Here is a 14517-nt window from a genome sequence, read left to right as displayed (position 1 = left end):
TTAATAAATTTTGGGGCCTTAATTGAGAGGCGATAGTTTGAATGACTTCTTAGACGTAATAATACTGGAACTGCCAACCTGCTTCATTACCTTGGTTAATATTGATTTTATCACTGACAGAGCCCTCTTCCCGAGCCACGTGGGATCTTGCTTCATCGGTCCACAATGCAGAACAGTAAGTGGCTCTTCCTGTCTTTTGGGATGCCAGCTTGAGCATGTCGAGTTGAAAAGGTGGCTTGGCTTGGGTGGTAAGGTGGCTGGGAAGAGAGAATATTACTCATTTTGAAAATAGCCTTCATAGTGGAAGAGAAAGCTGAAAGAGATTGGATGAATGCGGTTCCTTGGACTCTTCCACCAAGAGATGAGGCTTTTGAACTTGGGGGGAGGGGGAAACAATGTGTGGAGATTCTCCTTCTTTGTCCTTAAGAACATGTTGGAAGGATGGAAACCATCCAGCTCAGAAGAAGCTTTTTCTTTGTAATTGCACCTAATGGAGATGGGGTGAAAGAATATATTTTTGTGGACTGACCCACTGTAAAATTCATCTGCTCCTGGATTCCTCGGCAGCCCTTCAACTATGCAGATTCTTTCTGAGTGTTGTAGAGGGACATTGTGAGAATAATGCTCTGCATGGGGAGGACACAAGCAGGTTTCTAGAAGTCTGGTTCTTTTCCTTGGCTCTCAGTGCTATGGATTCCTGTCCACTTCACACCACCCCTTTCCCCAGCATTCTCCATTGATGGGCATGACAGCCTCTCTGGCAAGATATAGTGGAGCACTGAGGCCTGTGTAACTTTTGCATATCCTAAAACTAGAAAGGGAGGGAGGGAGGGAGGGAGGGAGGGAGGAAGGAAGGAAGGAAGGAAGGAAGGAAGGAAGGAAGGAAGGAAGGAAGGAAGGAAGGAAGGAAGGCTGGAAGGCCGATTCATTGCATTAAAGCATGTCTCTCTATTTGTTGTGGTGTAGTAAAAGCAACAACAACAAAAAAGGTGAGCTAGTTGAAATCCTCAATCTGTCGTTGCAACTTTTATTAACCTGGAAGGAAATCCCCTTAGCATGCAAGGTATTTGTCGAAGAAGGCGTGGTGCTAGGGCGATGGAAGCCGCTAGATCCAGGCCGATCGTTTTATCAGTCTGGAGGGTAAAGCAAAAAGTTAGAAGAGACCCTCCTTTTGGTATATTGTCATAGTCAACCCCAGCACCCTCCAAAAAGTAAAGTAAAGTAGAATCGCTCAACTGGAATCCAGAAAACAACAGCGCCTGGGGCAGTTCTTTACTAATGCCCTAGCAATGAGTTTTATTTCGAAACCCAGGCGAGTTGTCCCTGGCATTAGGAATTCCCGAATCATGCATTTAAAAAACAAAACAAAAACGTCAGCTATCCTCTTTGGCGCCTAGGCACAGAGGCGTAATACAAATAGTAAGGGGGACCTTAGCACGCTGCCAGACTGAAAGGCTGGGCGATTTCCACCACAAGACGGAAGGCGTTCACTGAGAAAAAGATGATGCTGGTTTGTTAAGTGTATTTTAGGCACGGGGTTGGAAGCCTAAAAGCGCGGTGGGACGGGGGAGGCGGTCGTCCCAGATCTCGAGAGGGCCGTTCCCAGTGGCCAGCTGAAAGGGCTTCGTTAGTGCCTTCCTTCCGGGACTCTCCGGAGCTCGGAGAAAAGGGCCTCTCTTTGATCTGGGTGGGATGCCCTTCCAGGAGGAAGAACTGTTGTCTCTGCCTCTACCCTCGCCAGGCCTTTCCGCAGGCTGGAGGGAATCCCGAGTGACAGTGACAGGAAGTGGGGGAGCCGAATTCTGGAGAAGAGGTGCCAGGAGTCACCTGGATATTGGTTTTCCCCAAATCTGGCCACCATTGACTCCCAGCCGCGTCGTTTCCCGGGGAATTGGGTGGAGCACAGGTGCTTTCAGCACCAGAACGAATACTCAAAATCCCCGCTATTTCTAAAACCCGCTCCGGGTTTCCCTAGGGCCGTGATTTCGTCGCGCAGCTCCGCACCTTGAGCGAGGTGACTCGGCCCCAGATGGCTGGACACTTCTTTAAAACCGATCGGGCGGTTTGTTTGCTGATAAACCCGCTTAGCCTTCCATAAGAAAGTCTGCCTTGTGGACAGCAAGTCGTGCTAAGAAGCATAAAGCGGCTTATTTCTTTGGAGGGAGAGACGGCCGGAGTGGAGAGCTGGATAGTCCTCCCAGCCTTTATCTTGGTGGGAAAGTTGCTATCCCGGATTGTTCGTGGATTTGGGGAAAAAAAATTGCTCCTCTTGTGCAGCGTGCAGGGAAGGCGAGTTAGCTCGCAAGTTACTCCTGAGATCAAGGTGAGGCTTGATCCGTTGAGATGGACGGTGCCCTAATTTCCCCAAAAGTTATGCCGGTAAAAATAACCTGGAGGTCTTTGCAAGCGATTCCCATTTTGAAGCATGTATTGTGTTTCTTTTAAATTTACTGTAAGGCAGCCACCCGTCCCTGGCCGGTAGTTGTTATTCGGTTGAGCTTTTAAAGCCTAAAGATCCCTCTTTAGCATGCAAACTCCGTCGGGATTCCCTTGGAGAGAAGTGCAGTCGAGACTCGGTCGCGGAATCGGCTTTCAATAGCTTTGCTTCCCTCTCTTGTCTTCTTCGCTGGATTCGCTCGCTCTTGCACGTAACGCCGGCTCTCTTTCCATCTCCTTGGCTTTCGGAAGCTGGCTTGGAAGTAAGCCCCATTGAGCACAGCGGGGCTTGCTTCTCTAAGGAGTCCCGCAGAAGCTCCGGCCAGGCTACGCCGGCCCTTAGGCGGCTCCAATCCGGCGCCCCTCCTGATCAAATCCCAGGTTCGACTCGCAGCCTCGGCTTCCCTGGATCCCGGGGCTTTTGCACCCTTTTCTCTGAGCTCAAGACTCGCTTGGCTGTGTAGTTTCCCGACTGGGGGGTGGGAAGTACCCCCCTCCCTGCAACCGCGGGGTCCCTTTCTGTGCCATTACGCCCCGAGGCCTGTTTGGGGGGGTGAGTTTCCGAGGTCCGTGGCGCTGAGTTTTATCTGCGGGCTCCTTTCGGGGGTCCCTCCGTGGCTGGGCTGGGGTAGCGTTGATGAAGATTTCCTGCTTGAGGTTTGACTCGTCCCTGGAGAAATTTCTGAGAAGGCCGCCTTGAGAGAGCGGCATCCCCTCTGTGGCCGGGCCTCCCTGCCCAACACGAGCGTCTTTCCTGGGAATGGCAAATGCCTTTGCACTAGATTCCCTCCCGACCCCCATTCCTCCATCCTACCCGCAGGGGAAAAAAAAAAAGAAAAGAAAGCCCGCCGGGATGATTTGGGTGGAGGTCGCGGCCAGTTTGCCCGGCTTTGTGTGCAGAACTCCTGCGTGTCTGCAGCACCGCGCATCCAAATTGGGACCATATGTTTTCCTCTTAGATGGCTCGCCCGAGAAGCCGAGGCGCATAATCATTGCCACTGGGCTCGAACTGCCTGCCTTCTCCTGGGAAATTAAGGCATTGATTAAGGCTTAATCTTTTTTTTTTTTTTTTGCACGGAATTTGGGAGTTGGGCTGCCTTCCTTGAGGCGCGGAGGACGAAAGGCGTCTCCGCCCCTCCGGTGTGCGAGCGAATGGCCTCCATCGGCTTCTGTGTGGGGGGAAAGTGGGATGTGGAGGCTTAGGAAGAAGAGCTCTCTCCTCGGTGCACCTCGCAGGCCCCAGAGCTCCGAGCACCCAGTGGCGATGGAAAGCCCCCTCCCCACTTTATGGGGAGCAGAAGGGGGCACCTCCTGCTGCTCAGAACTCAGCTCCGGACTTAAGACTGGCCTTAGGCCTCCTCAGGATGGGGGGGGCGGTGACGATCAAGATTTCTCTGCAGTCCAGGCCAATATAGGGTGGGGAGAGAAGGAGAGGAGAAAAGGAGGATCTGGGTGCCGGTGTTGAGCATAGAAGCTCTCCAGGAAACAAGCACTTGGTGGAGGGAAGACGAGAAGGGGAGAAAAGTGGGCCTCGGATCCCGCCCCCTCCCCAAGCTGCCTTCCTTGAGCTCCTTCCCGGTCAGCAACTCCATCCTAGAGGCAAAGAGGGCCGCTGTTTCCCCGTTAGAGATTTTTTTGCAGCCATGGCTGGTCAGTTCTCCAGTGGCCTTTACGCGAAGCCTCACTTTCCCCTCCTCCCAGCCCGCGTCTCCCCTCCCCTCCTCTCCTCTCCTCTCTCCTCTCCTCTCCCCACTGCTCTCTCCAACTCTTGTCACTTCGGATTTATCGCGGAGGCAGCGCGCCCCTTCGGTGGTGTCCGGATTGACCCCGTGGCTACCTTAAAAAGTCGCATCTCCTCGAAGGGATAGCTAGGCGAGTTCACCCTCGTCGGAGTGATACCCAAATCCGGACAGAAAGGGTCGTTTTTTATCCTGCTCCCGTTTGTCGTGGCGATGCAATATCCAAGAGCGGAGCACTGTCACAAAGTGACAGGTCTGCTACAAGTGCTCCAACTGATCTTTTCAATTAGCCTCCCATGCATGATCCGGGGCGACTTCCGCCTATTTCCAGAAATTAAGCTCAAACTTGACGTGCAGCTAGTTTTATTTTAAAGACAAATGTCAGAGAGACTCATCATATTTTCCTCCTCTTCTATATTTGGAGCTTATTTATTGCTAAGAAGCCGAGGCTCCTGGAGTCAATTTAGCAGAAGGCTCCAAAGAGAGAAGGCGAGCAGAACAGAAGCAGAGAGAGAAAGAGGGGAAGAGAGAAAGAGAGAAAGGAGAGAAAGAAAGAGGCCACATCTTCTCCAGGGAACCTTTTTTTCCTCCAAAGCTTAAAGTTGCAGGTTGGGGATCCTTTTCCAACCCCTTTTGGGAGTCTTGCCTTTGGCCGGGGTGGGGTGGGGGGGGCTGTGCGGAGAGGATGCAGACCAAGCTGGTGGCTTTTCCTTAACAACCCCGGTGTCCCTTCTTCTCTCTCCCCACCTTTTTTACCTCCAAAGCGTGGGGGGGGGGGAGAGGCGACTTTCTCGGGGATGGCACAATTTGGGAGAGGGGGAGAACCAAGCAGCGTGGGCTTCTTCCCCTCTTTGCGGAGCCGGGCATTGTGTGGGGAGGGGAAGGGAAGGGAAGGGAAGGGAGGGGAGGGCACCCTTGCCTGGCCGGAGCTACCCGGTGCTCCCGGAGCCGAGCGCCGGGCTTCCGAGGCTTCCGTTCCACCCCACCTCTCAACCCGAGAGACGGGCGGCTTTTTTCCTCCTTTTTCTTTTTTGCTGCCTCCCCCACTCCCCTCCCTCCCATCATCCGCCGCCGCCGCTTTTCCTTGCTCGCTCTTGCCAAATCTGCTGAAAGGATGACGGCTGAGTGGAAGAGTGTAACCAAATGTTGCTCTTCTGGACAGAGCCGGCCGTCAATGGATTCGGCATTTCGCCTAGAATTGGGGGAGGGGGCCGGAGAAGGAAGCCGGGGCGGTGGGACAGGAGAGCCGATAGCGGAGGAAACCCCCCCCCCTTGTCCGTCCATCCGTCCCCCCCCCCCCGGTCCACACACACACACACACATACATACACACAGACGGGGTTGTGGAGGTGGGCTTTTTCTCAAGGGAACGGTGGTGTAGATTTAGAGCCGTGCCTGTCCGTGTGTCGATTTTGAAGTGACAGAAGGCGATTCCCTTTCTGTGCCTATAACCTAGACGGCGGCTGTCGCGGCTGCGAGACTGGAGGCTTTATTGAAACGCTTCTTTCCTTGGAGAAATGCCCCCCCCCACACACACCTCCCAAGTGCTTCTTCCAGGCCCACCTCGTGGGACAGAGCTGCTTGCCCTCGATCGGCTCTCTCGCCTCCCCCCGTCCCGTCCCTTCCCTGCCTCCCTTTACCGCCCCCCCCTCTTCTTCCGCCCTTGCCTTTATCATGACCTAGGAGGGAGCTGCCGGCTCTTCCAGGTCTCCTCAGGTGACCGAGACTTCCATTGTCCTTCTTTTCCTTCGCCCACTTCGCAGGTCACAGCGGCGTGAATCAGCTCGGAGGTGTGTTTGTCAACGGGCGGCCGCTGCCAGATTCAACCCGGCAAAAAATCGTGGAACTGGCCCACAGCGGGGCTCGGCCGTGCGACATCTCCCGAATCCTGCAGGTGAAAACGCCAGTCGCCTTCCCAGTTGGAGCCAGCCTGGGGCTTCTTGCCTTCTTGGAAAAACAAGGGAGGAGGAGGAGGAGGAGGAGGAGGAGGAGGAGGAGGAGGAGGAGGAGGAGGAGGGCTTCCCACGGCTGCAAACTTCCCCGTCCAGCTTTCTGGGGGGGAAAAAGAATAATGACTTCTGCTCAGTCCAGCGGTTTCTCCAAATCATGGGAAATATAATATATATATATATATATACCATAGTCTGTCTCTGCCTTATTTGTTTGTGGTCATCTAGTGCTTCAAGTGGTGCCTTAGTTGACCTGGGAATGAACTGGGCGAGGATAAGAGATAGCCGTATATCCCCAATGCCCTTCTTGGAAATTTCTCCATTGCATTGGGGATGGGGGATGGGGGGAAGCTAAGGTGTCCTCTCCGCCCGGATGTAGTAGCTTCTGTTCTCTGCCTGCATGTATTAAGCAAAGGCTGCAAAACCAGCAATACTCAAATAATCGCCTTTGCTTCGGCAATCCTTACCCCCTCGAGAAGTTTTGGCCAGGTATTTGGCTTTAGGAATGCAGTCGAATTCGTCTCTTGATAGGTCAGCTCTACAGCCCCAATATCGCTTCCCCAGGAATGTGTCTGTTTTGAAAACTGGTCTGAAGATGCCGTTGGTAGCTTATCTACTAAAATCTACTATTTGCCAGCTTTCTTCAGTTTTTCTCTCCCTTCCCCTGTGTCAAAAGACGTTTTTTTTTTAGAACAAACATTTCACCTTTGTAGCATGTAGGGTCCCAAATGTAATCTTTTTTTTTTGAAAAGAAAAGAAAAGAAAAAAAAAAAGAAACCTCTCTTAAGTAAGTTCTCATACCATTGAAGGTATATTTTTGTGTTTATAGACCCATGCAGATGCAAAAGTCCAAGTGCTGGACAATCAAAACGTAAGCTTGTCATTGTTTAATGCCTACTTAAACAATTTTATTTTTGTCTTGAAATTATTAATAATGTGATTTTCTGTCCACTTCCCTGATGCAGGTGTCGAATGGCTGTGTGAGTAAAATTCTGGGCAGGTATTACGAAACTGGCTCCATTCGACCGCGGGCAATCGGAGGTAGCAAGCCGAGAGTAGCGACTCCAGAAGTTGTAAGCAAAATAGCGCAGTATAAGCGGGAGTGCCCCTCCATCTTTGCTTGGGAGATCCGAGACAGATTACTATCGGAGGGGGTCTGTACCAACGATAATATACCCAGCGTAAGTTCCTCGAGAATCTCCTTTCTGTCTGACCTAGAACAGAGCCGTAGATAACCATTCCCCCACCTTGTCTTTTAGCTCCGCAGTCTTCCCTTCTCTGTCTCACTGTCCCTCCTTCCATAGGGGCAAAACTTGCAGGAGCGCTTGTGAGGGTGGGGTGGGGTGGGGGTGGGGGTGGCAAATTACTCGGGACTCACTCTTGGCTTTAAAGCTCTTGGGGATTTAAAGAATAAAAATATACTGCTTTTGACTATCCGAATTGCAAAAGAAATATATCTAAAAATCTAAATTTAAAGGGGGGGGAGTGGGGAAATCTTTCTGTGTGACTTAGAAATGGCATCCGGCACAGGGAGATAGACATAGGTTGAACTGTTTCATCTGGGCATTTCTTTCTAATTTGAAGAGGATGAGGCATTTTTTGCCCCAGGCTATTCACTTCCCAAAAGAAGTGAAAGGAAAGTACTCAAGCTAACCCACCCGGGCCCTGCCAAAAGGGATCTAAATTTGGCTGCCTCCGCCAAATACGTTTGAAGGCACAGCTGAAGCCAGAGGTCTCTTGTGCCACTTGCTTTTCACTAGTTTTTTGTCTCAGGCTCCGTAGCATATGCCTTGCCTCCTGAATGCATCTCCCATTCCCCCCACACCACAGTCCTGGGATGGCAGCCTAGCGCTACATCCTTTGGGGAGGGGGGGGGCGGTTGGCATTGATCAGAGTGGCCCTACTGAAAGCCGGGAGCTTGCAATGAATGGAGCAAGAGGGCCAGGGATGATCTGTGTTTTAAGGGGCTGCTCGCTAAGGAACCCTGGTGAAATGAATGGCGGGCACGATCCGGGGAAGCCCAGTGAGTTTTGTTTCACTTCTGGCTTTCTTCTCTGGGTGGACAGTCCCGATCTGTGGCTGGGATGGGAAAGGGGGGGATGGGAAGGGGAGGGGGGGTGAGGTTCTGTACCACTGTGGCTGCCATTTGGTGGAATACAATTTCCCTTCCAGGTCTCTTCGATCAACCGAGTCCTACGCAACCTGGCTAGCGAAAAGCAACAGATGGGAGCAGATGGAATGTATGACAAGCTAAGAATGCTGAATGGGCAGACAGGAACGTGGGGCACCAGACCTGGGTGGTACCCGGGGACGTCTGTCCCAGGACAACCAACGCAAGGTAGGCAGGGAAGAGAGGTCAGTCAACTGCTCCTTCCCTTCTCCTCCCAGATCAATCTGATTTCTCAAATGATCCTTCAGAGCCTAAAGGGGCAAACTCGACAGAGGTCTACCTGACTCGTTCCTCCTCCATTTCCAACTTCCTTCTCACTCTCTACTCTGCCTCCCTGGGAATGCCCACTGAAAGGACGTTTGATAAAAGCAGTGATTTTTCAACCCACTTCCCTGAATCCCACCCTTGATCTAGGGAGACTTCCAGACAGTGCCAGGATAGAGGGTAGACTAGGCAGTTAAAAAAAAAAACCATGGAGAAGAGCCAGTGGATGAAGGGCTTAACAATGGAGGGACCGGACCCAAATTCATCTCCAACCACAGAAACTCCCTGGGTGACTTTGAGCCAGGCATTTCTCTCAGTCCAACCTCCTCCATAGGGTTGTTGTAAGGACAACATGGAAGAGGGAGCACTACTGATGCCCTACATTTGCTAAGAAAACTTCCCAAGTCGCCAGCAGCAGAGTTTCAGGTTGTTTTTAAATCAAATCCCTACTCAACCGCCCGTCCCTTTCTCCCAATTAAAAGGCATCAGATGCTAACTCGCTGATAGACTGTGAGCAAATCCTCACTGTATCAGTTTGCTTTGGAAGCTTAATTAACAAATGATGGAGCCCTGAGTGGGAAGAAGCATCCCCAATGATGGACATTGCAGTTGCAATTCTTCGTCTTTGAGGACCTGACTAGTCGACAGAAGAATTACCGTCCATACCTCTTGTAGAATCTTGCCTTTATTTGCCGGAAAATAAGTATTGGAATATCGAAAATAAGTATTGAAGGGAAGGGAAGGGAACAAAGAGGCAACCTGAGCAGGAAACTCCTGCTGTTGTGGGTTGCTTGTACTTGTTCCTTTTAGACAAGGCTTTGGCATTTTGAAACCCAGGCTGGAGTATATTTGGATTTGTTTTTTCAGGGGACTCCAAATTCAGGGGTGGATCACTGCTGGCAGGCTCTGATGCCAGCTATGCCTGGGCATCCCCAGCTTGCTTGTGGTTGGGGAAGAGGCATGCTTTCACATCGCCTTGGCTTGAGTTTACTCCCTTGAGGATCGGGGCTTCCCTGTTGTTTGTGTGTCCTCTCTTGGGGTGGCTCTGGTCAGCTTTTCCAGCATCCAGTAGCCAACACCCTACTTTGTGTTGTCTGGGAAAGGAGAAAGAAGAGAAGAAGCCAGAAGAGAGACCGAGAAAGAGAGAGAGAAAGAGAGAGAGAGAGAAGGAAAGAAAGAAAATCAGTAACAATATGCAGAATATCTGGTACAAAGGATGTTTCTGTCACACACAAGAATTTGTTATGGGAACAATTCTGTCGCTATGTAATTGCTCATTAGAGATCGTTTTGTTTCTCATTAAGGCGACATGAATAAGCGTCTAGTTGAAGGAGACAGCTGTAGAAATGTTCCACAGGAGACCTCTGGACACGATATGGCACCGTTTGCCAATTAGACATGTCAGTTTTAAGAGAAGGGAGCTTTCTAGGAGGGACCCTCAGAAGACCAGGCCCCAAGCCTCATCTCTGGGAGGGGGTGGGGGTTGCATTGGTGGCTGAAATTAATGGAGGACTGAATCCAATACTGATTTTCGGGTATGTTCTTCCCCCTCCATCCCACTATTCCTTTGGACCTCAACACTGAATTCCCCTTGGGAGGAAGCAAAATATCTACCTATCAGCTTTATGCATTGTGTGTAGCCACTGTGGCAGGGATGGTGGGAACAGGTTGGATCCAGGAAGTGAAATATGTGCTGCAGCAAAAGCAAGAAGGACCCTCGTCACACCTTCAAAGCTAGTGGCTCTTTCAAGACAGATCTACAGCTATTTTTTCAGCTATTCCCATTTTCACGTCTTTCATGAGCCAGAGCAAGCTCATTCCTCGAAAATGTGTCCCGCCCGCAATAAATCTGCCTTGAAAGAACTACCAGCTCAAAAGTTTCCCATTGCTTTTTTCCAAGGCTCCCAACTGTCTTATGGTGTCCTGAAAAGCATCTGCATTAAAGCATGGAGGCATTGGGCATTGCTGTTGTCTAAGGACTGCAATGGGGCAGCCTGGGACAGCCAAACCAAATCCCAGAGTGGGGGGGTGGGGTGGCCCGTCAAAGGAGCCTATTGGGTTTATTTGTAAGAGCCTCTGGACTCTGGGAGTTTCTACCTGTCTGTCGGTTTAAAGATGGGAAAGGTGTGGTCAAAGCTGGGAATTGCCACAAGCAGGGCATTCTGATGGGAAGAGGAAGGACCAATGTGTGGACCAGGGAGAATTGTGTGAATATATATAAAAAAAGAAGGACCCCCTTCACCATACCTAATGCCAGCTGTGTTGGCCAAGCCTTCCCTAGGGTTTAGCTATAGCCCAACCAATTCTAGCTGGGGGAAGCTGAAGGGTTGTCCTTTAGTTCATCAGGATGACACCAGCTGGAGAATGCCAGGAAGATGCCAGGGAGGCTCTAGATTGGGGGGGGGGATTTTTTCAGAGTCATTTTCAGACCCGAATTTCAGCCAGTTCAACTCAACCCTGAAAGTCAGAAGCATTCTGGTCGCTCAGGTGAAGGGGGAAAGGATTTTCTGGGACCGAATCCCAAAAGCTCACTCATACACCCCTTGGACTGTGAGACCAAAACAGTCTGAGCGAATTTAAATCTGGCACCACTGACTTTAGACTTTAATAGGGCGTCGGAAGCAGCACACTCTGCTCAGGGGAAGATTTTGCACTTATATCCTACGGACGTCTGTGGTTTAATTCTTTTCCAACCCTTTAGCTGGCCCCTCCCGATTCTAAATGCTTATGCGCCCGATCCTAAACTTGAAATGCCAAGAAAAAGACCCAATTTAATTTCAGACTAAATTTCATCCAATCGGAAGTAACCCCGGGGGTATTTAGTGAGGCTGGCCTCTGCTCGGCCATGCTCGGGATGGCATAATAAGTAAGCCGGAGGTAAGAAAATAGCTTTTTATTGGGCGGAAGGTCTTTTCAAAGACCTCGCTTTAAGATTGCCAACATTGAGCAGGTTCTTTCCCTTCTCACGTCGGGGTGTTTAGCCTTCCTTCCCCAGGCTTTGAAGATCGGGATGTCCTCAGTCAGAGCAGGGGAGCTCTAGGGGTGGGAGGTTGGCCGGAGACCCCTGCTTCTCCCTCGTTTGCACTGCTGGAGCCTGAAAGCGTAGAGAAGCGGGGAGCCGTAGCTCCCCAAGAGGGCTTAGCAAAGAAGAGATTCGGACCGGAGTCGCTGCGCTGGGCTCGTTCTGGCGACTCAAAACGGGAGCGAGACTTAGGATAGTTCGCCCAAGTGTGGGGAAAAAGATTCCGGAGGGGCTGAATGAATGAGGGTGGCGAAGATCCGATCCTCTCTTTCGGTCCATGGCAATCAGCCTCCCGATTGCGATTAATAGGTCCTCTCTGCCAGCCCTCTCGCGCCTCCCCCCTCCTCTTCCAGGATGCGCATCTTTGCAGTCAGTGGTAGCCTCTCCAGGACGGTCGCTTCGACAAGATGCATTCCGTGTTTTCTTTTGTTTTGAAATGGCCTTTTTTAAAACCCAAGATCTCTAATAGCAGGGGTGAAATCCAGCAGGTTCTGACAGGTTCTGGAGAACCGGTAGTGGAAATTTTGAGCACTTCGGAGAACCGGTAGCGGAATTTTTGAGTAGTTAGGGGAACCGGCAAATACCACCTCCGGCTGGCCCCAGAGTGGGATGGGAGATTTTGCAATATCCTTCCCCTAGGTGTGGGGAGGGAATGGAGATTTTTCCTTCCCTTGCCACGCCCACCAAGCCATGCCCACAGAACCGGTAGTAAAAAAAAATTGGATTTCACCACTGCCTAATAGCCTACTTAATTCTGCTATTCTGAGAGGAGTTAGTGCTTCCTCCCTTCTCCTCGTTGGAGAAGCTCGATGGCGAAGAGCAACGGCAGGGGCTTTGGCTGCAGACCCTCTCCGGAAAAGGCGCAGCAGACCCTCTTTCCCTCCCAGGGCGCTGGATGAGCCCCCCACCCCAAAGTCTTAAAAGTGCGCGCAGGCCTCTGGAGGAAAACCGAGGCGGTTCTTTGGGAAGCCGGCGCTGCCCGCCTGTGGCGGTGCTAGCGGGGTTGTTGGGCTTTGTCAGGCAGGAGTGAGGCGGAGAACCGGGCAGATTTCCAGCCGGATCTGGATTGCCGGGAGTCGCTTCCCGGAAGAAGCTGGGGCCTTAGCCTGCGGTCTCGGGGGGTGAAACGGGGCAGGAGTCAGGCAGCCCCAAGGAGGATCGCGGACGTAGGCAGCTCATGCCAACTTCTCTGCCCCAAAAAGGGATACCAGCTGCTCGCTCACTAGAAGTCCCCAGGCAGGGAGCTCTCTGTTTTGTACTGGGGAGCTTCCTTGCCTAGCCCAGGAATAAAATGTTTGAAATTCCAACCTTAATTTCAGGCTGGCCCTGGGCGCGATCATTCCCCGCCCCTCCCTCGCAGCTGGTGAAGCCCATCGTCTACAAATTGAGCCTAATTCGTTCTGAAATCTTTTGAAGCCAGCCTGTTTGGGATAGGGACGCCCGGCTTCCCAATGGTTTCTCTCTCCCACCCCATCCCCGCCTCCCCTCCCTCCCTCCCTCCCTCCCTCCCTCCCCACCTTGCCCTTAATCATCGGTCCCAGTTCAAACCAAAGCTTGGTTTGGGTGGGGGGGAATTTAAAAAAAAAACTTATTTATGGGCTTCGACTCATCGCATAAAATGCGGAGGTTATATAGGAAAGGAGGAGTGGGGGAGAAGCGGGAGCTTCGGATGGCGGGGGGAGGGGCGGAGTGGAGGAAGGACGCAGAGAAGTAGACTTCAACGCGTTGTTTCAAAGGATTCCAAGGGTGTGTGTGTGTGTGTGTGTGTGTGTTTGGTTTTGTTTTGCCCTGGAACAGTCATGCCAATCTCTGATGTTCTTTTTTTCCCCTTGCAGGGCTGCCTCTGTGTGCCTGGATTTTAAGAGCCCATTACTCCCAAAGCATAAGGCAAGGTTAGGTCTCAGAGGGGGACAAATACGGTCTCAATCTGATAAACGCCAGGCAGCAGCAAATAAAATAATGGCTACACGAGGTCTTGACAGAACAAAAAGAGACATCTCTCTCTCTCTCTCTCTCTCTCTCTCTCGCTATCCGGGAGAAAGTCTCTAGTGATTGAGTGGTTTTAGGCATCCCCGAGACACCGTTTCTTATCGTCGTCCCCCCCGCCCCCGCCCGGCTCCCTTCCTCCCCTCCTTATAAGACTAAAGCCCTTCTATAGGATTTAGACACTTTCTCTTTCAACAGATGCTACAATGTTTTTGATCCCAGCTCCACAGCTGAAAGGTGCCGCGATCGGTTTTGCTATCTTGCTTGCTCGCTTGGGGTTTTTTTTTCTCTCTCTCTCTCTCTCTCTGCTAGTTTTCCGCCTCACTGATTAAGACACTAAGAAACTAAGGAATGATTTTATTTCCCAGCGTCTTTTATCCAACCCCCCCCCCACCTTTTTTTCCCCCTTTCCTGGAAACAAATCCTTATACCCAGCGTCAGATGGTCTAGCTTTTAGATAATAGGGGCAACATATTCAACTCGCTTTCTTACGGATTAGGTCCAGAGAAGGTGGAACGGGACTATTGAGTTCTTTTATAAAGCTGCTTTTTCTCTTAAAGTCTCTCTTTTAAAAGAAAGCAAGATATCTTAATTGTCTGTCGTTTCTTTTTCTTTTTCTTTTCTTTTCTTTTTTTTTTCCTTTTCTTTTTCAAACATATCTATCTGTCTTATCCGATCAAAACTTTGGAGTTAACAGGCACCGGGTGAGGTTTTTGAGGAGGAGAGACGAGCGGGAGGGAAGAGGAGAGATGAAAGCGAACGAAAAAGTCGTCATAACTGTTATTGGGGGAAAAAAAATGATATAGGGCGAATCTGCATCGTAGTTTGAAGTCAATGGAGAAGGTCCCATTGATGTTAATGGAGTTGGAGCCTAACCTTTGCGGTCTTTAATGCCGGTTGAGCGAAGACAGCCTTCTGGAAGATGTATTTGTTGATTTCTTTTCAAGCTGC

At 51.0% G+C, this 14517-nt stretch overlaps 1 protein-coding gene across 9 annotated transcripts in view; it reads left to right on the top strand.

Moving 5' to 3' along the window:
* The first annotated feature begins 46 nt into the window (after positions 1 to 46).
* PAX6 (paired box 6) overlaps positions 47 to 14517 on the top strand; it is a 29188-nt gene continuing 14717 nt past the window's right edge. For 2 of the 9 annotated variants that reach the window (XM_034417185.3, XM_034417184.3), the window contains exons 1-5: positions 47 to 175; positions 5939 to 6069; positions 6954 to 6995; positions 7090 to 7104; positions 8297 to 8462. In XM_034417185.3, coding sequence (XP_034273076.1) covers positions 166 to 175; positions 5939 to 6069; positions 6954 to 6995; positions 7090 to 7104; positions 8297 to 8462 — 364 coding nt within the window. In that variant the 5' untranslated portion in view covers positions 47 to 165. Of the gene's footprint in view, positions 176 to 5938; positions 6070 to 6953; positions 6996 to 7089; positions 7306 to 7495; positions 8148 to 8296; positions 8463 to 14517 lie in introns of those variants that run through there. The other 7 variants (XM_034417180.3, XM_060687652.2, XM_034417187.3 and 4 more) reach the window with 4 other exon arrangements.

This window comes from Pantherophis guttatus, chromosome 1 (genome assembly GCF_059756535.1).
Source record: "Pantherophis guttatus breed Tessera chromosome 1, ASM5975653v1, whole genome shotgun sequence".
NCBI lineage: Eukaryota > Metazoa > Chordata > Lepidosauria > Squamata > Colubridae > Pantherophis > Pantherophis guttatus.
The sequence above is the reverse complement of the archived record's forward strand: the minus strand, read 5'-3'. Positions and strand labels throughout refer to the sequence as shown.